This window comes from Lygodium microphyllum, chromosome 7, assembly GCF_053477565.2.
Source record: "Lygodium microphyllum isolate KBCC chromosome 7, Lygodium_microphyllum_v1.1.10, whole genome shotgun sequence".
Taxonomy (NCBI): Eukaryota; Viridiplantae; Streptophyta; class Polypodiopsida; order Schizaeales; family Lygodiaceae; genus Lygodium; species Lygodium microphyllum.
The window spans coordinates 155,970,278-155,996,679 of NC_141141.1; the positions used below are offsets into that span (position 1 = coordinate 155,970,278).

The 26,402-nt window shown below is 42.9% G+C and overlaps 1 protein-coding gene across 2 annotated transcripts in view; it reads left to right on the plus strand.

Annotated features, from left to right (window-relative positions):
• The window catches only part of LOC148034117 (peptidyl-prolyl cis-trans isomerase), a 97,840-nt gene that overhangs the window by 38,545 nt on the left and 32,893 nt on the right, over positions 1–26,402 (plus strand). For both annotated transcript variants that reach the window (XM_087682135.1, XM_087682134.1), the window contains exons 3-4: positions 7,266–7,364; positions 7,766–7,810. In XM_087682135.1, the coding sequence (XP_087538261.1) occupies positions 7,266–7,364; positions 7,766–7,810 (144 nt within the window). The remainder of the gene's footprint in view (positions 1–7,265; positions 7,365–7,765; positions 7,811–26,402) is intronic.

Below are 26,402 nucleotides of genomic sequence, written 5' to 3' on the forward strand. Positions count from 1 at the left end.
TTAAACCCTTTCTCTCTTGCCCTATTACTTTCCCCTTCTCTCTCTTTGCTGTATTAATGCCGTGAAGCTCTTTTTTTTTTTGTTTTTTCCCTGTTTTGGGCTTGCTATTACAATAGACACCCTGTTGTGTATTTCTTTGTTTTTTCTGATCTTTTCCTTACCTAAATGCATTCAAATCACAAGTAACAACTTATACTATTCCAATCTACTTCCCTAAATCCAAAAAACTAGAAAAACTTACTTGTAAAGGAGATTGAATATCTCTTCAACTCCCTCGCTTCCTACCTACCTCAAGCACTGGTTTGGGGCAAACCTTACTTTAATACTAGATTCGGAGCGCGCAAGCACTCAAAGCTTGAATCAGTTGGTTAAGGTAACGAAACAAAACGTGGGAGCTTCTTACTCGACCGCCAAGACCCATGGATCACTTATTGTTTCAAGCATTTCAAGCCAAGTGTAATGGCTACCTCTCACATAGCCGTACATGCTCTCACACCTAAAAGTGTAGTGAGCTTACATCCATGCTTGATCGAGTTGCCTCCTCTTCAAGTACTCCGGTAGCTCCACGATCCAAGGTGCAAGCTCGATCCTCAAGCTCCAAGCTCCATGCTCCATTGCTGTGTGCAAGAGAAGAGAAGAGAAAAGAAGAAGAAGACGAGAGGTGAAGATAGAGAGCTTCTCCACCATGGTTCCTCACCCTCACACACTCACTCCCTCACTCCCTCACACTCCCGCTCTCAAGCACAAGCTCAAGTAAGCAATAAGAAGAAGAAGAAGAGAAGAGGAGAGCTAGTTTTGGCCTCACACAAGAATGAGCTTTGTCACTCACTTTTTGTCTTTTATATAAAGCCCTAACGCTAATCCCCTTTAGGCATCCATCCCTTTTTTACATGCCCGACTATTTTAGCCTGGTTCCTCTTTTCCTATTTCCTTCCTTTTTGCATTGTGCTTTCACTCACGCCCGTCTACATTTACAACCCCTTGCTCCTTGAAAGAAAAATTTAGGCCCAAATCTGATATTGGCTGGTTGGCCTCTTGAATCTCCTTGAAATTCCGTAATTTCAGCTACTAGAATTCAAGTCCTAGGTGCTCTATTGTGAGTACGCATCCCGAGGCGGTTGTCAAATCCTAATTTTTGCTGTAAACTAGGGTTTACAACATAGATTGATTGAAATTTCTGCCTTTGATGGCTGCTGCAAAATGCTAAGATAACTTGAGAGATGGCTGGGGGATGAGAGAGAATGCTGTTGAGAGAGAAATTTCAGAGTTTCATCATGATTTCTACTTGCATGGGCAAGTTTTGCCAAGTGTGAGCCTTCTAATCCAAATTTTTAGCATTATTTAGCTTATTAAATTAATTTTTAGAATATTAATTTTAAAAATTAATTTAATAATTATTCTAGTGCTCAAAAAATTAATTCCACGAGCCAATAATTAAATTGGCTAGGCCAATTTCTCTTCCAAGTATCCCTAAGCAGTTATTAGTCCTTAGACTGGCATTAATTAATTAATTAATGTCCAGTCTTTAATGTCACCACTGACATTAGTGGCCAATAAATTGGTCTAGGCTAAAATCTGACACTGGATACTACCTAGTATATGTGAGGCATAACTACAACTTTTTGTTTTGATACCCATTGCATCCTTGGGGTCCTTGGCTTGTTACCATGAAATAACTGCTATGTGTATTACATGTGCTAAATAACCTTGCATATTTGATTAATAACTTAATAAAATGTTATCGGCAAGATTAAAGTATCCTAAAATTTTACGTCTCCATGACATTGTGCGATCACTACTTCCTATACTCTTGGCCCATTGGTCAACGTATCCATACACCGGGATGGCATGGGCTGGTGATATGGAACACTGATCCTTGGGATGTGGTTGTGACCTAGAGTGCTGCTAGCTCCCAAGCTCGGGAGTGAGCCTGTTTGGCTCTATGACTGGGAGTTGAGTCTGATGTCGAGTCCCTTTCATTGTGAATATGGCTTGTGTTGTGTCTCGTGTCCTAGGTTGGATCCTAGGGGGATGTTTCATTGGTATCAAAGTATCAATTTGCAATTGGATGCAAGATTTGATACCATGCATAAAATCACTTTTGCTCATGGAACCGTGATTGTTCATACTTGACAGGTATGTATATCTCATTAAGGGTGGTATGGAACGTAACAATATTAATCTCTTGACTTTTACTCATGCCTTGTAAAGCTTAGTAGCATCTACATTGGGCTGATTACTAAGCACATTGGGGACTAAACAACTAATGTTTTGGGTCTTTTATCCTTTGTATCCTCTTTGCTTTTAGCCTCTTTAGCTTATTGTCTATTAGGACAGCTCCTTGCCATATGCCTCTCCTACTCACAAATGAAGCATTTATTTGTAGCTGTCAATTCTTTACACTGGGCAACACTCTTCCATATCCTTATTGTTTTTGCCTCTTTTTAGGCCCATTTATAGCTTTGCCCTTTTTATCAGCCTTGAAAGTTTGCTTCGATGACTTATTCTCATCACTCTTGAAGTATGAAGACTTCCCATGTAGCAAAGCATCAACAATGCATCATGTTTCTATGAGTTGTGACTTGTCATGTTGGTCACGACCGTCTTCATGCAAAAATTACGAATCTCTTTGGGCAGCCTGCAACAATACTTTTCAATTTGCTTAGGAAGGGGGAAAATATGAGAATAAGTGATAGGAAGCAACTCCTGTGAAAACTTTCTACAATATTGTTTCAAGTTGGTGCATTGTGATGCATTCAAGTTAAGCCATGCGGTCATTACATTAACTTCAAAGGTGCTTGTCAACCAAGTAGGAGCAAACAATTGCTTAAAATGAACCACGTTGACGAAGCTCTATTTTGCATCAAAAGAGTGGACCACCACTACAATTCATTCCTCTTAAAAAAAGTGGTTGCTTTTCAGAAATTTTGACAACTCAATGAAGTTTCCTTGAGTAGGCTATATTGAACTGCTGAATGAAAGTCAACACTTTCAATCTATCTTGTGTCCTACTGAAAATGTCAAAGGTCATTGCTTTACTACCCTCATCATACTCTTTTGCTTTGCCTTTTAGTGCCAAGTTATCATAGGCAGGTGGCTGCAAAACGGGTGCACTTGTTGTGACAACATTTTGACCAACATTAAATGGTGCATTTACATGAGCAACAATTGTCCCATGAGTCCGAAACCTTGCTAGGATGCATAGATGCATTACCAAACATACCACTTTGTGCCATAGGCATCATGCCAACATTGCTATATATTTGGGTTTTGTATTCCGCTTGCCATGCCTTGATACATTGGGCCATGCATACCTTGTATAGGTGGCTATGTACCATGTATATTTGGTCCATGCATGGGACGTAGCTGAAGCAATACCAGCCATTGCTTGGAAAATTGATCCACCTCCAAAGTACCTTGGGTGATCCATATCAGCATGCATGCCTTGTTGTCCATAACCCATTGGATTGGCACTTTTGAGTTGGCTGCATTGACTGCCCTATTGGCAGTACCAATTGCTTTTGCACACTGGCTACTTTTGGAACATCATGAGGTTGCATAGGCTCTTCCTTTAGTACATCTTGCCCGAAGCTCTAGAAGATGACTTCCTCTTCTTGCCTTTGCTGTCCTTTGATGAATTCAAGAATCAAGTAAACCGAGGTTCCTTTGCCAATCGGTCAAAGATATCAATTGTTGCCTCAACTAATCCTTGGACTGATCATCATATTCTTCATCGAAGGACCTTGCTCAATATCAGCCATTGCATTTCCCCCTTTATTTTGTGAATTTTCTAACTGAGAGGCATCATCATTGCTTGATCCATCTTATTGTATGTAGACATGCTTCATCTGGCACTTAGCTGATCATAAATTCAGCACATGTGCAACACTTTTCAATTAGGTACCACAAGCCCACCAAATCAAGGGAGTTGATGGTATTCTAGTTATGGAATCATGAAACCAGCTTCCCTTCTCCAAAAGGGTGGTGAATGACCTGATAATTCACTGATTGTAGCAAACGATCAATTCATATAATTTGAAATATACAAATGTTAGTGATTAATCTTAGATATTAGAATTCCGATTGGGCCCAAAAGTGGCACCCCTTGTAGTATTTCTTTATCTTGTGTTGCAATTAGAAGAAGTACATTGAGATTGCTCCAATCTCCTTTGTCATCCAATGCCTCTAGTAGCAAGCCTTTAAATCATTGGTCTCGAATTGAACCTTAGCTGGTCAATTGATCCTTGGCTCGTCATATCTAACCTCAAATTCAATTGGGATGGACTAGCCTCTTGAAATCTCTGAAAATCCTCAAATTTCAGCTGATGGTTTCAAGTGCTAGGCCTTTGATTTTTTGGCATGGGACCCAAGGTGGCTGGTAAACCCTAAATTCTGCTGTAAATTAGGGTTTACAGCAGTAAATCTTCCTTCAATGGCTGAGATCTACTGAGGTTGTTTGTAGAGGAGAGACAAAGTTGAGGAGAGAGAAATTTCAGATTTGTGTTGTGAGAAATGGACTGTAATTGCTGCTGCCAAAAGCCTGAATTTGCCCCAAATGCTGTTGCCTGCAGCAACGAAGGCTGAAATTGTTGTCACCAGCTGTTGGGTAGGCCAGGATGGCAGTCACCTGCAGCCAGAAGTCTTCTACCTGCAATCACTTGGTCTTGGACTGCTCCCTGCTAGCTCTCACATGGGAGAGAAGAGTGCATATGCTAGATATGTTAGCTAGAGCTAGAGATAGAAGAACATTATATTTGCCAATGCATAGCATACTACGAGATCTGAGGCCACTTCCATTGTCTATTCAGAGATGGGTTTGGACCACTCCTTAGGAATACAGTAGCTCCAGAACACCGAGGTCCCACCCAGAGGGAGCTTACAGTTTTCTTCATGAGAGAGATCCAAGAGGTTTCAGCACAGCCATAGTCTTAGTTATCTACACATACACGGGGGGGTATTGATTGATTGAGCCATCCAACTTGGCCAATCTAGATGCCCGAGACCTCGAAATAGGCATCAACGACACTTCCTCAAACACATATAGGAGATTATTGCCCGGGCCTGAGCCAAGTCCTCTACATCCCCATGAGATTGTATTAGCTAGAACTCTATTATTTGTTGACTAGAGTTTCCTCTACTTATAGATTTTAGTATTCTTTTATTGTTTTTTACACTTTCACTTATTGTTTTTAGACAGTTGTATCATCATATAGATGATGGTAACGTCTCATAGGTGATTTTGGCCTTTTTGCAGACGTTGATGTATCATTTTATTTCCCTTGTCTCTCTTTGCCTCCTCCACCTCCAAAATGACTAGAATGACCCTCAGCCAGCCTCCAATAGCCTTCCTTCTAGTTGCATGGGAAAGTTTGCCATTTGGTAGCCTTCCAAATGGATTTTCAGCCGTTTAAATTAATTTTAAGAATCAATAATTTCAAAAATTAATTTGATTCTTTGTCCTTGCCCAAAAAATTAAAAGTGCCCATCCACAATTAAATTGGCCAGGACGTTTTGACTCCCAAATGGTCCCATGCATTTATTGGTCCTTGAATTGGCATTAATCAATTAATTAATGCCTAGTTCCTAATGTCACCATTGACATTTATTGACCAATTAAATACCCTAGGCCGAAATTGATACTAGGCACCCATTCATACCCAACTAGGATAACTTAGGGTCCTTGGCTTGTCATTATGACTTAATAGACTTGCACATCACATGTGTACATTTAATTAATACCTAAGCTAAATGCTAAGTAAAGCTTAAGAAATACATGTCCTCATGACAAGATTTCTTTGGGCAAGGCAAGCCATCAAGTTTATACAAGTGCCCAACAAAGAGACTAGCCAATTCGTGGCTTTTAACGGTTGTCTTTGTAAGAATGAATCAAGCCATTTTTGTCAATCTATTGACCATGACTCAGACTGCATCATGACCTCAATTCAATGGGGTTATCTTACTATGAAATCCATGGAGATGCTACTCCACTCCTTATTGGGAATTTGTAAAGGATGTAACATTCCCCTTGTTCATGTCATTCAACTTTATTAAGTTGATATTGTGGGTAGTCACGCATGTAAGTCTCAACCAAAATCTTCATGTTTTCAGCCATAAAAATATTGAATAAGCAAGGCTGAAGTCCTCAAGGCCCTATTGTGCATGTGTGTTGTGTGATTACCACTCTTGGACTAGTTGCACTAGGCCACCTTAATGACCATTGTAACCAATGCTACTAGCGCCCATCTAGATGTCCAAGGATGTAACAGAAGGTCTTGGTGACTTTGTTTTCTCAATTGAAATTTCATTTTCTGGAGTGAAAATGTGAGTTGTCTCAGCCTGTGCCTTGTACATTCTAGGCATGAAATAGGCATGAAATTGGTCTCATGTTTCATCAGCTATGAGACTTGTTTCGGGTTAACATGGCTATTTTCTTCAGCAGATCTGGCTTTGACAGCTTGCCACTGATCTTGCCTGTATCCTAAAACAGCATACAGCCTTCTCCACATTTGGACTCTGTACCTCCTACCGCTTGTCTTAACCTGACAGCATGAGATCTCATCTGTGGGTCTGTGGTAGCTTGCTGCCTCAGTGAGTCACATTGCATACCAGTCTCAGCACCTCCTCTTCCTCTTCTCCCAGAGTCTCAGTCATCTATTTTGCTTTTGTCTTCCAGCCCCCGTCATGTGGCTCCAAACTCTTCCATAGCTTCTAGAGCACCATCTTAGCCTAGAAGTTATTGCAAAATGTAAACAGCTGAAACAACCCCAGATTTGTGGCAATAAAGAAATATATGTTTGGGACTCAGAGAGAACATGCCACGGACACTAAAATAGTCTTAAGAGCTTCCATTGCTAGAAAAGAAACAAGAGGAGAGCTTGAGAAAGAAAGTGCTTAGATTACAATCACAGACAATTACACGTGTAATGTGCACAAAGTGACTTCCTTGATGGATTTGGGAAGAATAGTAACATATGCTGCTCTTCAATGGGCTTATTTGAATGCACCCACTACAAAGGAAGTGAAAGACAGTAGGGGAGATAGAAAACGTAGACCACAACCACACACACTTCTTCTCTGGCGTGACTCTTGTATTTCTCATGTGATTAATGTAATTGCTCTTTGCAAAAAAAGAATGAAACATGAAAATTTGAGTGGAATTTTTTACTGTGATGAGATAGTTGAAGATATGTTAGGTAGTTGGTTATGCATGTTTTTTGCAATCAGTCAGTCATGTATGGCAGTTAATATTTTTGTCTCCGCAACAGTGCTGGTTGAAGATGCAAGATGATCCACTGCGTCCAGAAGTCCGAGATTCAAGCCCAAATGTTATGTGGACCTCAGGTCTTGTTTATGGGAAGGACATGGTGATTTTCAGTATCTTTACTTCTTTTACAATTTCGCAGTTCAATATGCACACTTCTTATCAATGATGGGGGCAGAAGGCTCAATTGAAGATTTCTGTTACCTTTTTCCCTGAAAACAATTGGCCTTACCAGTAGTTTCTCATGTTGAGGAACTTGTTTGCACTCTTATGGTTGCATTATTCAAATTTCAAACAATATTGGCCACAATTCAAGGTGATACAGAGAAGGGAAAATTTGAAACATGATGCATAAAAAGAACATTGCTTACTGACATAAGCCTACCTTCTGAATGTTAACGCATGAAATCTGAAGGTGGGGTATTAAGATGCTCTTGCACTTTTGATATTATTGTTATTATTTCTGATTCATCTCATTTTACCTCCTCTTGTTTAATATTGAAGGGTATCCTGGCGTTGGCAACAGAGCATGGGCCTATTCATCTTAAGGTGGGTCTCTGTGTGCTAAAATAGTTTGCAGTTTGTCAACATTGCACTCTGTACTTCAAGTACTTTGTGGATTTAGTAGAAAGAGACTACTTGGTGGTTTTTTTTGTTATGCTCATGTATTCTCATGCGCAAAATGGCATGCCATTGATGTGATTCAAATAAATGGAATTTAAGCTCAAAGAAACAAATATAAAATTGAGTACAAAGGATGTTCTTATGAAAGTAGATTTGAGTAAGTTGATTACCATGGCAGTCAAAACTACTAAACAGTGCATTTAATGAATGATAATTATTGTCATGATCATTCTACTCATGCAATGTAAAAGAAACACCATGCAAGGCTCAAGTTTCTTAAACCAAGAAATTATAGTTTCCATTTATATACAGACCTTGGACTTGTATTTTCTCAAAACTTCTTTTTCAGAGGTATGTCTCTATATGCAAGCAATGGTAGAGAGAAGCCAAGGAGTTCTTGTTCAGAGAGGGAGTGTGTCAATATTTGGGCTCACAGTCCTGCTGAGTATAGAATGGGCTGTACTGTTCCCAAATGTCAAAAGAACTCTTGACAGTGAAGGTTGTCTTAAGCTTGTGAAAGAGAGCTCTACCACTACCAAAGTAGTAGCCTCACTGGCTTGTGATTGTTGATAAAGACAAATTGATACCAGGTCTCTCGAATGCACTACCCTGTAATATTCCAGGTACCTGCTGCACCTTGCAGTGTGAATCTAAAGGCTCTTGCCTGTATCTGCTAGGGAGGTCTCCAGGCTAGCAACAGCACACGAAATACCCTCTATAATGAAGATAATGTCTAGTATCTGAAGTTTCATGTAGTAGGTGGTGGCCAATGCCGGTGGGGAACCACCAAAAGTCCCCTGGGCTCATGAGACAAAAGAAGTGAGCACATCTGACCATGTTAACTCAACTCGAAGATAAGTTATAGCAATGAAAATGAAATTAAAACAACTAACTATACTGATGTTCATATTTCTAAGGGCTGCTAGTGTAGGCTAATATCATGTACCAAAAAAATGATTGGTGAGAAGATCTCTCATGGGGTGATCCAAGACAGGGAGTCCACTAAGAGAAGGTACTTGTCTTTGATGATGAGTGATGATGCCTTGGATTTGTTGAAGATAAGGATGCCAAGCATGGTCATGGGGTGGTGGGAACTGTGCTTGGCAAAGTGTGACTGCTTGATCTGCTGTGACCCCTCCAACTTGTGGATGGTGTGTCAATGTTGCTGTAGTGGTAGTGTTTAAGCAAGTTAGCTGTGGAGCTAGTGCTGAAGAAATCTGTAAGGACCCACTAGCTCACTGGCTTTGCCTATATCTCTCTCCTACTCCTCACAGTCCCGTTTCAATCCTCAGCTGGTGTGATAATGTTTGTATCTGTTCAATGCAGCCCCATGGGAGTGGTGTACATCCATGTATGCTGGCCTAACAATGAATCCCTTTGCTAACACATGCAAGAAATGGCGCTGGTACTGTGTATTGAGAGGTTCTGGGGGTGTATCTCAATCTAGACAATATGTGACCGAATAACTCGATTCTGTTCTATATGAGTGAGAATTACTTATGGGCAATCCAAACTATACTATGGTGGTGGGAGTGCATCCATATGTAATTCATGTGTCCTGAACCATGACTGCATCTCTGCATACCAGCAATGTGTTTCTCCACTCTTTGCTAATTGTTTGGAGGAAGTAAATGCCAACCATGCATATCTATACCTAGGGAGCCCCTATATCTTTTGTAACCAAGTCACTAATTGAACTCTGTAACCACATATTCTGTTCCTATCTTTGCTCTATATGAGTGAGAATTACGTATGGGCAATCCAAACTATACTATGGTGGTGGGAGTGCATCCATATGTAATTCATGTGTCCTGATCCATGACTGCATCTCTGCATACCAGCAATGTGTTTCTCCACTCTTTGCTAATTGTTTGGAGGAAGTCAATGCCAACCATGCATATCTATACCTAGGGAGCCCCTATATCTTTTGTAACCAAGTCACTAATTGAACTCTGTAACCACATATTCTGTTCCTATCTTTGCTCTAACAATCTCATGGGGTAGTGATGGTTTGCTCTGTATGATGCAAGCGATCACCATCGCTAGTGGCCTCTCAATATTCTTGCATGTCTTTTTGCAAAATCCTGGACCCCATATTGGGGATCCATACACCAAGGTTAAGGTAACCAATGGATCAAACAACCATAATTTAGTCTGGATTCTTGGAATTGAACACTTGCACATTGTCCCTTGAGTGCTCTAAGTGATAGATAACCTCTGTCCAACTTGGAAGCAGCAGCATTTCACAATGAAAATGTAGGTCCAGTGGATGTGAGCCTGAGATATACATAGAATCCAGTGTACTCAACCATATCCCCTCCAAGGGTAAACTGATGTCCTGCTTGTGTCACCCATGCTTGTGTGGTATTGAATATTGTAACCTTGGTCTTCTCAAGATTCATTGTCAATCCTCTATCCATGCAAGATGCTTGCTATGCATCTATCTGCCTTTGCAAGCCTTGAGGAGAGTCCTGCGATCAGTACCACATCATTGACATACAACAAGATGGGTATCATTATGCCAACCAAGCCTGCACTTGGCCCCTAACCTATCCACATAATTTGAGAGTTTAACATGAACACTGAATAGAGTAGGTGAAAGCTCACTTGGAGCATGTACTCTCCCGTCACTAACTTGTACAAGGCATCAATCCCCCATTGTAGATCTACTGGCGTGTCAATACCTTGCACATGAGCTTGGCACAAGCATTGTGTCAAATGCCTTGTGGAAATCTACAAAACAACAGTAAGTCCTCTTCTCATACCCTCCCCTTCTCTATAATTTCTCTCAAGGTCAATATATGATTGAGGGTAGTGAACCCTTTCTTGAAACCTGTTTGTCCCCATGCTCTATACCCATGTCTCTCTGCCCATGTGCTGAGCTCATGCTCTAGAATGTAGCCATATATCTTGGCCAAGTAGTGACCAATCACGATCATCCTAATTTCTATGTTACCTTTGGATCCCCACTTTTAAAAAAGAGTGGTACAATGGTGTATTCCATCCAACTAGTCGGAAAGCCGTCACACATGGTTTTGATTAAAAATGTGCATCAATAAGGAAGCAAGAATCTCACATGCATGTACAAAATGTTCCCCAACTAGGCCATCATGATTGTGCCTTCCCATGTTGCAAGCTATGAATCGCTTCTATGACCATCCCTATAGTAAAGTATAAAATGCAAGATGGACGGGGCCCTTACGGGGGAGACATTTTGGGGGGGGGGTTGGCCTTGTACCTCATATAGATTCTTTGCATAGCTATACCAAACTTTGTGGTGTTGTGATCGGGGTACTCAGTTGTCTCTCTTGAAACATCTTCCATGCCTTCTTGCTGTCCTGTCCTTAAAAAAATTGGTAGATCTTCCTCAGATTTGGCTGAGTATGCTCATTTCTTTCCTCACATTAGGCATTGAAAGATCAACCAAGCTTGCCTATGTGTAATAGTCCCACTAGCTATCTCACATTGTAGCCATCTTTGTTACTTATGACATTCTTCATCATACCATTGATTCTGTGGGATTGTGCTTTGTGGAGGAGTGGAAGAAGCCATAGTATGAGAGAAAGCATGTGTCGCTGATGCATATAGAACTTTTTCCAATCTTGTCGGGATCTCATCCAATGAATATTGTCGTGATCTCATGTAACGGGTATTGTGGATCCATAGGAAACAATCTGTCATGTAGTGCACCTCTTTATATGTGAGCAGTCTCTTGTAGAAATCGGTATGTAGGGTGCCTAGAAACTTGAGTAGCAAGTGAGTCCCTAGGGTAGCCACTTGTTACTATGGAACCCAAGCATGCATGATCTGCTGCTAAACCAATAGGTCCACTAAAGAGGATAAAGTCCATGATATAAGTGTGACCTTATCAAATAGTCTATTGTGCTCGATCCCTCCTTGGTGTTCTAGCACGTGAGTCCTCCTGAGCTTGGCCATTGTGACGTGTTAAATATGTTCATCCTATATGCACTTTCTAGTGGGATGACATGTCTACCATACTCTGTTATCTTTGGAGTGTTGCATGATACCCTCTACATGTTTGAATCGTTTGGGGCAGTCTCTCGGTATATGGTGACATACAACACTGTTTGGGCATTCCTTATGTGTGCATTGAAATCCCCAACTAGTACTATGTCACCCGTGCTAGCAAACTGCAAAATAACCTCATACTGTGGCATATAGGGGGACTCCTTTGCTGTATGTCCTAATGATGCATACATAGAACTAGCTCTGGTAGAAAATAATAAATTGCTATGTATAGTTCTTTGAGTCCATCTCTACGTACCTGGATACTAATTATTGAGCTTCAATGTCTCTATGTGCTATGTGTACTTGATTATGGAGGTCCTTCCTAAACAACACTACCACTTCTCTAGATCCTCTACCCAATTGTGGGTGATTGAGGGCAAAAAATTGACGCCCATGTATATTCTCGTTGTAATGAAATACTTGGACATAGAATATAAACACAATAGTATGACAAAACACATATTGATAAAAGAACTTAGTAGGGTTAAGTAACTTAGAGACAATGAACATGGAAGATGAATGAATGAATGAATAGATACAATGCTCAATGTAGTGAACACACCATGCAGAGTCAATACATAATCTTGAACTCTTGTGTCTATGGAGGATCAGAGCAGAGAGTATGAGTTGGAGAGTGTGTTGTACATTGTATTGATTTTGACGGTAAATCTCCCATTGAAGATTCACTCATGTATGTTTATACAAGAAGAGGTGATTATAAGAAAAAGATTGGTAACTATTCTTCTTCATTTCGTTCTTTTAATTTTGCTTCTCAAAGTTAGAAGAAGTTTGATGTTTCTTTTTCATTGCATTCCACATCATCATCTTCATTTCAATTTCCATCCATTAATCAAAATCAACTTAATGCATCTTCATTTCAAAACCCACCCATCCCACCTACTTCTTGTAAAGAAAAATACCCTAACACAGAAGCATAAAGAGAAACCGTACGACAAAGCACAGACTGATAAAGAACATAGGGTTAGGGTAACTCAGAGACAATGAACACAGTGAATAAATGAAATGATATGACTACTTATAATACGATGCTCATGCAACAAACACACTATGCAGTGAATGAATACTGTACCTCAAACTCTTGTATCTGAAGGATCAAGGTAGGGGTAATGAGCTGGAGAGTGTATCGTACTCCGAACGGATCCTAAATCGCAGCAAGGTAGCCTCCGGATGTCAAACACCAATAAACGCAGCAGTGAGAAGTTGGATCTGATACAGACAGTAGTGAGGAGAGAGAAAGAAAGACAAAAAACGGAGTTGGAAGGAGAGAGAAAGACTAAAAACAGAGCCTGCAGGAGAGAGAAAGACTGAAAATGACTGCAGACAGGAGAGAGAAAACTGTCAGGGCAGCAGCTGGAGCCTGCAAACGCAACAGTTTGCCGGCATGGCAGGCTGTACGACAGCAGTGCAGATGAACAATACTTAGTCGCCAAGCAGAAACAACAGCAATCAGCGTGTGGAGGGCTGGAAACAGGCGCCAGACTGTAGGGAACAATGATGGACAGCAAGGGCTGAGATGTCCTCCGTGATCGGGGTATGAGCAACAAGCTGGTAACTCCTGAAACCTGCAAAAAAGAGATTGTGAAAGAGTGGAGGGCTTGTTGCCAATTTATAGAAAATTAGGGTCTAGATCCTCTCCCACTTAACTTTCTCGATCCGCTCCCCGTTTTAGGGTTTTGGCTAAAATAAGCCTACAATAAGCATGTTTTGGGGCTGTTTAAGTGACTAAGTGCATTTCTTAGCACAACACCCTTCCTCAGGTCCAAAATAGGGCGAGAAAAGTAGGCCAGCATAAATTTTGATTTACCCCAAGGTGTCCCATCCCAAAGCAGCTAGGGCATCGGACAAAAGGTGCACGTCGGCTGCCCAGTGGCCTACCAAGACTACAGAGGCGATGGATATCTTACCAAGGGAGCCCAAGTGATCAACCCAGAGAGGTCAGGGCATTGGACCAAGGGTGCTTGTCGGCTGCCCAAGGGCCTACCAAGGCTTACAAAGGCGGATGGAATCAACAATGGACTTCTTTGTTTTGTTTTTTTTTTTGTTTTTTTGTTTTTTTTGAAAAGTGTTTTGAAAATACATAAGTAATATAGGGGCAGCAGCCGATTAAGTGACAGATAGGAAAAGATAAAGAGAGTTTTAAACCCAAGTTATTCACAAAACTAGCAAGCCAATCCCTTGCACTGACGAGGATAAGTGCCTAAGGATAATAAAAGTGAGTGTATGTGCCAATCATGTGTTGAATATGCGAGAGGCAAAAAAAACGGTGGGCTTAGCAAGACAAGCAAAGCAAGTAAGCAAGCAAGGGTAGGGAAACTGCCTTTAGGAGAACTGCCATGTGTTATGCTACGAATATGGTGGATCCTAGAGTCGACCACTCCAAAAGATTGAAAAGGGATAAATGCACACAGATGCATGTTAAAATGAATAGAACGCCAATGCATAGGGTAATGCAAAGGGAGATGCAAGATGCCATGCTCATGCAATATGCTATGCAACGGTGCCACTGGGACAGTGCCCTCGCAGGGGAAGTGTTCACTTGTCCAAGTGCCCTTTTACAATCAGGTTATCCTGATAGTGCGGATGAAGTTACAAATGCCCATGATACAATACAAAAGAATAAGTGAATGTAATGTCTAAAAAACTGTAAGCATCATCATTGTCACGATCAAGAGTAGGAGCCGCCCCCTCTCAAACTGGAAGGGAAAGCAAGAGGAAAGCACCCTCTCCCCGTCAAGCTGAAGAAGTAGGGGAGGGCGTACCCAAGCCGATCCTGGGTAGCAGGTGCTGAAGAACCGGCCGGTTGACCGCTTTGGTCAGGATATTTGCAAAATTATCTGATGAAGGCACAAACTCTAGGCGAATAGTGCCTAGCTCAACCTGCTCTTTGGAAAAGTGGAAGTGGACTTCCACATGCCGTGTCCGTGGTGTGATGATCGGATTGCCCGCAAGGGCAATGGCACTCTGGTTGTCGCAGTAGACAACTGTGGGAGAGTCACATGGAAAATGAAGCACCGCCAATAAACTCCTTAGATAGATGGCCTCGGTGGTGCCATCGAAGAGAGCCCGGTACTCAGCCTTGGCCGTGGAAGCCGCCACCGTCTCTTGCTTACGGCTGGACCAAGAAATGGGAGCCGTGCCCAAGGTAAAGAGGTAGCCGCCATGGGAATGACGGGTGTCAGGATCTCTTGCCCAATCAGAATCAGTGTACCCCTACAAACATAAACCAGAACCATATGTCAAGCCATAAAGAAAAGTACACCGTAAATAACGCAACACACGAAGACATGTAATCCAATGTGACATCCTAGGTGCTGTGAAATGCTGACTGAGTATGCTAACTGAGTAAGCTAAATCTGGCCTAGTGTGAATTAACCAAAGAATTTTTCCTACAATAGAACGATAGGTGTGTGCATCAAAGGGCTGTCCTAGGGTATCCTTCGACAAGTGGACAGTAGGATCAATAGGCGTGGCCACTGGCCGTGTCTGATCCGAAGTGTACTGTTCCGCAAATAGTGCTAATCCTTCATCTCCCATCCACTGGTAGATGTGATCCACCACCTGACTCTTCAACTCCTCCTCAATCTGTGTAGTTGTCCACTCCTCTGAGTAAGATGACTGAAGAAAAAAGGCGTAGTTTGGTCCATCTGGTGGTACTAGTAGGTGGACCTTGCCCCTCCTTGACTTACGAACCACAAAGATCCCCACCTCTAGAGGTAGTGGAAACTCTCCACGCAGCCCCCCTAGAACTCTTGTAGCAGCAGCTGTGCCCATCTCGGGAAAGTGTGGCGGGTGGCAGGGATGGATGAGTTGGTGGCAGTGTGGGCGGGGGGAGACTGCTGGTGTGCAGAGGAGGTAGGTGTGTGTGGCTCATCATCTCCTGTGGGAGGAGGGGGGGGGTGGGTCTAGGGGGGCTCACCTGACTTGGGTGCAGATTAGGGGGGGTGCTCGGTAGGGGGGGTGATGGGGGTGAAGAGGATTGAGATATGGTGGGATGGCTGGAGATGCATGGCGGGTGTGGGGGGGGGGGGGGGGGTGGTGGCCCTGGCAAGGAGGGGCTATGGGTCAAGGTTAGTGGGGTGAGGGGGGGCATGGGATGTGGGGGGGGGGGGGGGGTGGGTGAGGGGCCTGTGGAAACTCAGGCGAGGCAGTCTGTGGCGCATGTGGAGAATGTGGGGGGTTGCGGTCCTGTTGGGTGGGGCGGACATGGGGGGGTTGTGGAGTGCTCTACCGAGAGGGGGCCGCTTGCCCGCCAACACCCTGCTGACAAGGCTAGGTGTGAGGAGCTGGCTGTGCCCCCCCTTGCCATCTCCCTCTCTGTCGTCTCTAGACCCGTGTGAAACCGTCGGCGTCGACCTGTGGATCTGAGGGCGGAGCCGCCTTGGCTTCGAAACGCGCACAAACTGCTGCCCGATGCCCAAAGTCGTGGCAGCGCAGGCACTGCCTTGGTTGCCTAGTCACAATGACCTGCTGCCTAAAGGAGTGCCCGGTTGTCTCAATCTCTAGGAACTCTGGGTTATTCTTGACTTCTTTCACTGCCACCCGTACCTTTGGGACCCTTGCAGCTGTCAGTGCATCCACGAAGGACGCGGGAAGGACAGTGCCGAAGAGCCACTCAAAGTCTTCCACCAATTGGCGATACTTAATCGCCAGGCCGGGGAAAAGAAGACTGACCAGGTGAAACTGATTATAGAGCTTGATCGTTCCAGGAGCTCTGCCTTCGCGCAAGATGGGTAGCGATTGGATGCATATGGTGAACTAGCAAGTAGCTCGCGAGCTACGTCGGCCGAGCTGAGGCGAACCATGAAGATCCCTTGGCCCAATAGAACCGCCTCCATGATCTGCGTTGTGCCGATGTGCAACGTGGAGTGAATAGAGTCCCGAAGCTGGGCCCTGGCTGGAGAATGTCCTACTACCTGACCATAAATGGTTGTTTCCATTAGCTCCAGCTCTTTAGATCGGACGGCTAAGAGCTGCTCCTTAGAGAGTACTATGTGCAAGGTGTTTGACTGGGGGATACTCGGTGAGTGCACTGGCGTCTGACCATAGGTTTCCATTGCATGTCCCTTCTAGGAGAATCTACCTATCGCACTGCTGTGCCGGTGGTGTGGCAGCCTGATAGAGGGCCAGGCCTCCCGGCAGGATAGCACGCGGGGGGTTGGGGGGTTGGGGGGGAGGAGAAAAGATAGGCGGGGGGGAGGGGGCAGGTAGGCGTAGGCGGAGGGGGCAGGGCAAGCGCAGGGCGGACGCAGGCAGCACGAGGGCAAGCGGCGTGCAGGGAGCTGGCGAAGGGCCCTGGCGAAGGCAAGATGGATGGGCACAGGTGATGACGAGGAGAGTGCCTGTCGATGGCGAGGGAGGGAGTCGCTGACGATGGCGTTGTACCGGCGGGGCACGACGAACAGACGGAACAGGGCGGGGCGGGGCACGACGAACAGGCGGGCGGGGGCACAACGACGTGACGGGCAGGAGAGCTTTTTTCGCTCCGCTCCGATGAATACTATCAAGCCTATTTAGATTGATTCGGCCCAATTTAAGCCGCCATTGTCAGGTTAAAAAAAGTAACAATGATGCTCTCAAGGATTATGTTTATGTTGTGGTGGGCCTGGGTATATTGCTCAAGGTTGTCTTAACAAGAGGTTACAAGTACGAAGCTCTATTGTGGTCTCATTTTCGGGAAACATAGATACCCAACCACAATCGGGCCCCTGTGGCTAGATGAAGATCAAGAACTCTTAGAACGCTGCCCTTTGTTTGTTGAGGCTACTTCAAGTCTTATGTTAACAACAAGAGTTTATAAAGCACTTTTGGACTTTGAAGCCTCTGCATGCTTTATGGATGAGAAGTTTGCTAGATGGTAGGGTATCACAATCATGGAGAAATCTAGCCCAGTTCCTAGAGAAGTCATAGATTGTTTTACATGATGTTAGATACGAAATATAGCATTCAATATCATATGTTACCCAAGACATAGCCACATGGAACCGAGAATGGAAAATGTTAACAGGAATGGGGAACAAGATTGGAACGTGGAGGTCCCATTTTGGGAATGGAAAATTAAAAAATAGATGAAATTTAGGAGTTCTAAAATAATTGTGCATTAAATAACTTTAGAAGTATTCAAGGACACTCTAAAAGCATACTTTGAATATCAAATTGTATGAATGATGCAAGATATATTAAGACCAATCAATGCTGCAAATAAGACTTGAGTATGTTGTACACATAATCAAAGAAAGTTAAAACTCTAATGATTAAAGTTTAAATCAAAGACATAATTTCTAAATGTTTGAAGGCCGAGTAACATATGAAAACATCATCAAAGAGCGAAGGCCCAAGTGGCAAGCCAATAGTAGATACAAAAATAAAGTCGAGAGTCAAGACTCAAGGCTTATGAGTTATAACTCAAATTGAATACGGAGTCTAGACTAATGTATTGAGCAATGAGTACTCAATAAATTGTCCAAAAGATACATCATACTGACTCTAGTACATCATAGAGATATATCATACATCATACTCCACCCACCAAAAAACACCCCCTCCCCCTCCTAAAAGAAAACCACCACAAAAAAATGTATTTGAAAAAAAAAAAAGCTTGAACAACCATTTTCAACATGGAGCGGGAGGCTTGGTATATTCGAAGCGTGGAACGTTGTGGAATGGGTGATATGGAACATTTGGAACAACTGTTTTCAACATGGAATAGAGACTTCGAACGTTCTAAGGGTGCAATGTTGTGGAATGGTTGACATAGAACATTCTAGCATGGTGAAATGTGTTTTCCGTCCTTGACCATTAGGGAATGGCATTTCGGTGTTCCAAGGCCTTGTTCCACCCATTCCATGTTGCTATGGTCCAAGCACACTAGTCATCATTTGTCTACCTTAGCTCAACTACACAATCCGATATCAATTTGGGAACTTTAAAAGTTGGACCAAGGTTGGCACAATTGGCTAAAAGAGAGGATGTAAGACCAACTTAAGCTATGGGAAATGCATTTATGAGTAGCGAAGTAAAATCCTAGTTTTCTAATATATTCTCTGCCAGCCGAACTAGTGAGTAAGAAAGGCATACAAGCCAAGGTTGTCTCCATACGTAGTACGGACTGAACCGTATGGTACCATACCATACCATATGTATTCATATGATTTAGTACAAAAAAACATGTCCTTTTTGGCCACTCTCCCCCAAGCCTACAACTTTATTTCTTTTCCCCTCCTTTTTTTTCCTTCTTTTGTTCTTCTCTCTCTCTCTTTTCCAAGCGCCCCTCCTCACACACACACATACACACACAAGTCTCTCACACCCTCTAGCTCTCTCAAGCCTCTCCAGCTCTCTCAAGCCTCTCATCTCTATGTGTGTATGTAGTCTCTCCCTCTCTCAACCTTCTCTCTCTCAAGCCTACACTTGACTTATTTATATTATCATTCATATATGATGTATCCACTTCCACCTATGTACTTGTAAGTTGTAAGTAATAGTAGCACATGTTGTGCATATGGCATGAGGTTTTTGCATGTTACTCTGAAGCATTCATCTTATATACTCTAATAGCATTGTTATTTAGATATTAAATATCTATTCTATCATCTTTAGTCTAAAATAATCAAGGTTTTTTATTGTACTAATATCGCTCCGTACCTTATAAAATAATAAGGTATCATTTAGTATCGCATTTTATCATACCGTACCGTACCTTTCATATTCGACAACTATGATGCAAGGTCTTTTGCTCCGATATTGTGATTATCAAGATGTGTTTGAAAGGGAGAAAGAAGATATGCTCTCCAAGGATCAACCTTATGATTGTGCCATTGATTTGTGACAGATAGCTCAACCACCCTTCACTCCAATCTATAAGCTATTTGAGGAAGCTCAACTACCCTTCACCCCAATCTATAAGCTATCTCAAGATGAATCGGTAAAACTACCAAAATATATTGATGAGAATTTAGCCAAGGGTTTCATATGACATTGGAAGTTATTAGTAGGAGATGTGAAGAAAACTGACAGGGTTTTGTACTGAGGAAACACAGAGTGTACGACCACGATAGAAACACAAAGTGATAAACACAGACATAGAAAATAAAACTCAAGTCCTAAACGCAAAACTCAAAACTCAAACCCTAAACGTAAAAACTCAAAACTCAAACACAAATAAAAGAAGGGAGAGAAAAACACAACTCTGAAGTGAATGAATACTGCAAATGAATGTAAGAGTGTACAGATACTCAAGGGTAGAGTAGTGTGTTAGAGAGTGACATCCATCGGAGACGGATCTCAAGTCTGTGAGCACCAGTCAGAGTGAGGAATCTACAAAACAATGATGCCAAAAGGGCGGTGTGGAGCACCAAATGCAAGTAGGAGAAGCTAAGGAAATGGAAGGTGGCCCCCAGATGAGTGTAAACACAAATTGTGGATGTTGCCTGGATGAGGAGGATCACCGGCACCTGTCGCTTGGAGGAAGAGACTCCAAATGCAAGCAGTTGAGGGTGATGAAGATGCTGGTGATGGCTAGAAGATGCCAAACGCCTGGAGGAAGACGCCAAATAGTGGGCGACAACCTGGAGGAAGGCGTTAGGGCACTGCAAGGGCTGATGGAGAGGTGGTAGCAGTCCTGAAGGCTGGACAGCCGTGTAGAGGTAGACCGATGGCTGAAATCTGCACTTAAGGGTGTGAAACCTGCACAGACGGGAATGAGGCTGAATGGGGGCAGCCTGTCTATTTATAGATGTTAAAGGGTGCTTCAAAGAATTAGGATTTTTGGGAGACCACTGAAACCTCTTTGACCGCTCCCTCTTGTAGGGTTTTTCATTAATTAAGTGTGTTTTGGGGTTGTTTAAGAATGCTAATCAGCTGAAAAGCGTGTTTTAGCTCAGTACCCCCTCTTAGACCCAAAAAACTGAGCAGAAAGGTTAGGCCATCCACTTTGATTTTTACTTGCCCGAAGGTATCCTGTCCCAAAGCAACTAGGGCATCAGACAAAGGGTGCATGTCGGCTGCCCACCAGTGGCCTACCAAGGCTGCCCAATGGCCTACCAAGACTACAAAGGCAATGGTTATCTTACCATGGGAGTCCAAGTAGTCATCCCAAAGAGGACAGGGCATTGAACAAAGGGTGCACGTCGGCTGTTTAGTGGCATACCAAGCCTTATAAAGACAGATGGAACCACATTGAACTTGTATTTTTTTGTTTTTGTTTTTTTAAAAAGTGAATGAAATGTTATGGGATGTGACCGATTGAGTAATAGTGACCCAAAAGACGAGAGTAGGAAGGGTACACCCACCATATCACAAAATAGTACAAGCTTACCCATCCATTCAAGAGTGTCGATGATGAGGAAAAACAGGTGATGAGGTGTCCATGTGATAGAGGAGTATGGCGGTGTGGTGACAACAGCCGCTGGTGGAAACAACTTAGGATCCGCTTAAGTGGTGCTTTGCACAAGGAGATGCAAAGTATGCTGCATGCTGAAAAATGCTAATGCAGTAGGTGCCACTTGGACAGTGTCCCTCGTGGGAAAATTGTTCACTTGCCCAAGTGCCCTAGTATAAAGATGATGAAATCATGCAATGCAAAAGGGAAGGTACAACAAGGGGGAGAAGCCGATGTCGAAGGCAAAGTGCTGAAGCCTGTAGAATACCAATAAGGATAGGAACCCCCTCTCAACCTGGATGTGGATGCCGAAGAAGGAAGAGGAGCCTGATGTCGGTCTTCGTGTGGTGCCAAGAACCATAAGGAAGAGAAGAAGATGATGAAGATGAAGTGGATGAAGCACCCTGCTGGAAGAGCAAGATAGAAGTCACTGCCATGATAGCATCGAGAGAGATGCTGCACGATCCGCCTCGGGAGGGGAAACCTTCATGCGGGAAGAAGAGCAAGCACTCCTAGGATGCTGAAACTATGAAAGGAACGATGTGCATTCCCACGTCTCTAGCCTAGGTAGGACCAAAGCAATCTGCAAGTTAGCCCTACATTGAAAGACAAAACCCTACAAAAGAGATGAGAATCTGCAAACACAGAGGTCAGTGGTGAGATGCTCCAAAGGAAAACATAACAGAGAGAAAATCTAACTGAAAAGACAATGTAATGAATGTGTATGTGTGTGAGTAAATGCAGCAGAAGACTTAAGAATGGAAAAGCTAAGGACAATGAAACCTATGGGCCTGACTCTAAGAGTGCCAAAAATGAATGCTAGATTGACCTAGGGTATCCTAAAGGACCTAGAGACATACTAGTCTAAGAAGATGTCTACCATTGCGTACGTCCAGTAGCAGGGCTTTGCCAAGGGAACGGCTGACGAGGTGGAGAGGAAGGTGAGATGGATGCATGAAATACAATGTGATTAGAACCTGCAAACCAATCAGCTAGTCCCTTAGCGGTAGTGAAAGAGACTGTCTGTTGAGGCTGTGCTCGGGCCACATGTCCAGCAGTAACAATGGGTGTTGAAGGAGCAGATGAAGTAGGAGTAGAGGGCGTAGATCCACTGGACTGTGCAATCACAGCAGTTTGTTGAGGCTTTTTAGGTGGAAGACCTTGGGCCTTGGAGCAACACTCCTCGTCCACATGGCCTGCTCTCTTGCATATGTGCAAAACCGGTTTTTCTTAGGGAGTTGTTGCCAGATAGATCTAGGTTCTTTGGTTCCATCTGAGGAAGAGGAGTCACCCTTTGATTGCCTTGCCTTTGTTGGACCAAGAGGGGCACAATAGAGAAAGATGGAGGTTGAGCAGGAGTGAGCGTGAGAGTGTGACGACTGGAGAGAGTGTGAGCAGAGTGAAAGTACGAGTCGATTAGAGTGTACCAACAATGTGTTGGTACACAAAGAATAAAATGTATTTATACTTAGGGCACGCAAAGGGTACGTTTAAATGTACAATGTGTGTGTATTATACACGGAGGTTACCGGGCCTTTATCCCAACAACCTCCCACTTAAAGGTCCGATTGAACCTCTAGCTAACCAACTCCCACTAGTCGAATGCAATGCTCGTGCTGAGCTTTGCTTAGACTTTTAGTGAAAACATCTGCAGGGTTGTCTTGTGTTTTAATCTTGGTCAATGTGATTTGACCATCTTTCAGAATCTGTCTGATGAAGTGATATCACACATCTATATGCTTTGTGCGTGAATGATACATGGCGTTCTTAGCCAGATACACAACACTCTGGCTATCACATTCCAAAACTGCAGTACCCATAGACATGCCGAGATCATTTGCAAGTCTGCTCAACCATATAGTTTCCTTAGAAGCTTCAGTAGCTGATATGTATTCAGCTTCAGTGGTACTCAATGCAACAATGTTCTGCAACTTGGAACACCAAGAAACAGCCCCACTAGCAACTGTAAAGACATACCCGCTGGTGGATCTACGAGTGTCCAAGTCACCTGCTATGTCTGCATCACAATAACCGTGCAAACTAAAGCAAATACTTTTTCTTTGTGTACACTTAAGGTATCGAAGAATACACTTGACAGCCTCCCAATGTGCTTTGCCAGGATTTGACATAAACTTGCTAACAACTCCACTGCATGAGCAATGCTTGGACAAGTAGCAACCATAGCATACATAAGAGAGCCACAAGCTGATGCATAAGGAACTCCCTTCATAGCATTTGCTTCCACATCATCTTTCGGACTGTTGCTTTGCTAAGCTTGAGATAAGGAGGTAAGGGTACCCCAAAAGGCTTAGCTTTAGCCATGTTAAATCTGTCCAGTACCTTTCCAATGTACTTTTCTTGAGATAAAAACAGTAATTTCTGCATTCTATCTCTACGAATCCTCATGCCCAAAATATGCTTTGCATTTCCCAAATCTTTCATGGAGAAAGCTGATTTCATCTGATTTTTGAGAGCATCCAAGCTAGTCTTTCTTTTCCCAGCTAGTAACATATCATCCACATACAGAACAAGTATGATGGGGCTGCCATCTGTATCCTTTTTCATGTGCAAGCAATGATCTGCATGGCTGCGTGTAAACTCATGAGATAGCATAAAAGTGTCAAAATTTTTGTACCTCTGCGATGGTGCTTGCTTCAGCCCATACAAGCTGCGTTTTAGCTTACACACCATTTGCTCTTTTCCAGGAACTACAAAGCCCTCAGGTTGTTTCATTTAGATTTCCTCATCAATGTCACCATGCAAGAAAGTTGTTTTATATCCATTTGGTACAGCTCTAAATCCAAAACAACAGTAAGAGCAAAAAGTACACGTAAAGTGGTCATCTTCACAATAGGTGAGAAGACCTCTTGGAAGTAAATCCCTTCCTTTTGTGCATACCCTTTGGCAACTAGCCTTGCCTTGCACTTGGGTTTCCCATCAACTGTCTTGACTTTGTACACCCATTTGTTTGGAAGTGGCTTCCTTCCTTTGGGCAATGACACAAGATCCCAAGTATCATTTGCATATAGAGATTTAATCTCTTCCTGCATAGCTAGCTCCCACTTACTGCTGAACTCACATGACTCGGCCTCTTTGTATGTAAAAGGCTCACCCTCATCTGTAAGAATGACATAATGCAAGGAGGGGTCAAACCTATGTGGTTGCCTTCTTACACGTGTAGACCTGCGTACCCAATGATCAACATTTTCAGGAATTGGGTCTACATCTGGAGGTGTATTATTTTTAGCATTTATTGGCTGTTGTAAACCATTTTCAGCATGCTGTTCATGCTGTACAATACCTTCATTTTCATTTCCAGCACCTGCATTTTCATAATCAGCAAGCCTATCTTGCTGTCCATGATCTCCTTGTGCTTCTATTTGCTGTCCATCATCATCTGGCTCAAAAATAACGGGCTGATCATCAGTTTCAGCTTGTGGTACAGTACCTTGAGGCTCATTTTCTGAAGTAACAGGTGGCTGCAAACTTTGAAATTTCACATTTTTCAGATCTTTGTTAGAGGCTAAAGTGCCTTTCAGCAATTTTGCCTCATTAAACACAACATTATGGCTGCGAATAATTTTCTTGGACTGAGGTAACCACAATCTGTAGCCAAATTCACCCTCATCACCATAGCCCATGAAAATGCCTTTGGTGGATTTTGGGTCAAGTTTGTTCCTCAGCTCATCTCTAACATGTACAAAAGCATCACAACCAAATATGCGTAAATGGTCATATGAAGCCGATTTGCCAGACCAAACCTCCTCAAGGATGCTATTATTTAAGGACCTATTTGGAGAGCGGTTGCAAATGTGAAACACGGTTTTGAGTGTCTCTTCCCAAAATGCACGAGGGAGATTAGCAGTGGATAGCATGCACTGCACTCTTTCACATAAAGTCCTGTTACATCTTTCAGCCATCCCATTTGAAGAAGGGTTGTAAGGGGCTGTAAGCTCCCTCTTAATACCATGCAAGTCACAAAAGGACTTAATTCAGTTGATGTGAACTCACCCCCATTAACAGTTCTCAAGCATTTCAGCTTTCTACTTGTTTGAGTGGTCACAAATGCATGAAAAGTTTTAAAAACAGCAAACACTTCACTTTTCTTTTTCAGCAAGTACACCCAAATCTTCTTGGAATAATCATCAATAAAGGAGATAAAATATGCAGCACCACCCAACGATCTCACGGGCATACTACATACATCAAAATGCACTAAGTCCAAGACATTGGACTTAGGAGAGACACCAGAGTAAAATGAATTTTTTATTTACTTTTCAAACTGACACTCATTACAAAAGTCAAGTTTAGAGCCTTTTCCATCAACCCTCTTCAGAGAGGTAAGGACGTCAAGTCCTTTTTGTCTCATATGGCCTAATCTCTTATGCCATAACTCCAAGTGGCTCCAAATTTCAGCAACTGCAAGAAACTTGCCATTTAAGGCTTTGCAGTGCAAACAATACAAAGTGCCCTTCTTGGTTCCTTTTGCAATCAGCATGGACTCCTTTTTCACTTTCCACAAACCACCACTAAACAGTGTGGTGTAGCCATGCAAGTAAAGTTGACCAACAGATAGTAAACTCTTTTTAATGCCAGGCACATATCAGACATCTTTTAGCACAAGCTCTTGACCATTGTCTAAAGACAAGTGCACTATGCCAATCCCATCAATGCTGCAAGCATGGTTATTTCCAAGATACACCTTTCCATAACTGCCTGCATTGAACATAGTAAAATACTCCAAGTAAGGAGTTACATGGAAAGAGGCACCAGAGTCTACAATACAAGTTTGAGTGACACCATCATCAACCGACAAGAGTGTATCAATCACATCAACCTTGGTAATTTGCATATCTTGCATGTGATATACAAGGGCATCATAATCAATTGCACATAATACACCAGCCTCTGTATTTGAAAGCTCCTCAATTACCACACTAGAGGGCACATTGGCCTTTTCTTTGCCTTTGGTTGTCTCTGATGCATCTATCTTTTCTTCCTTTTTCTTTTTAACTCTTGCATTCTTCTTTCTCTATTGTTCCTTCTTGTAGTACCTGCAATTAGGTTTCTTGTGGCCCTTCCAACCACAGT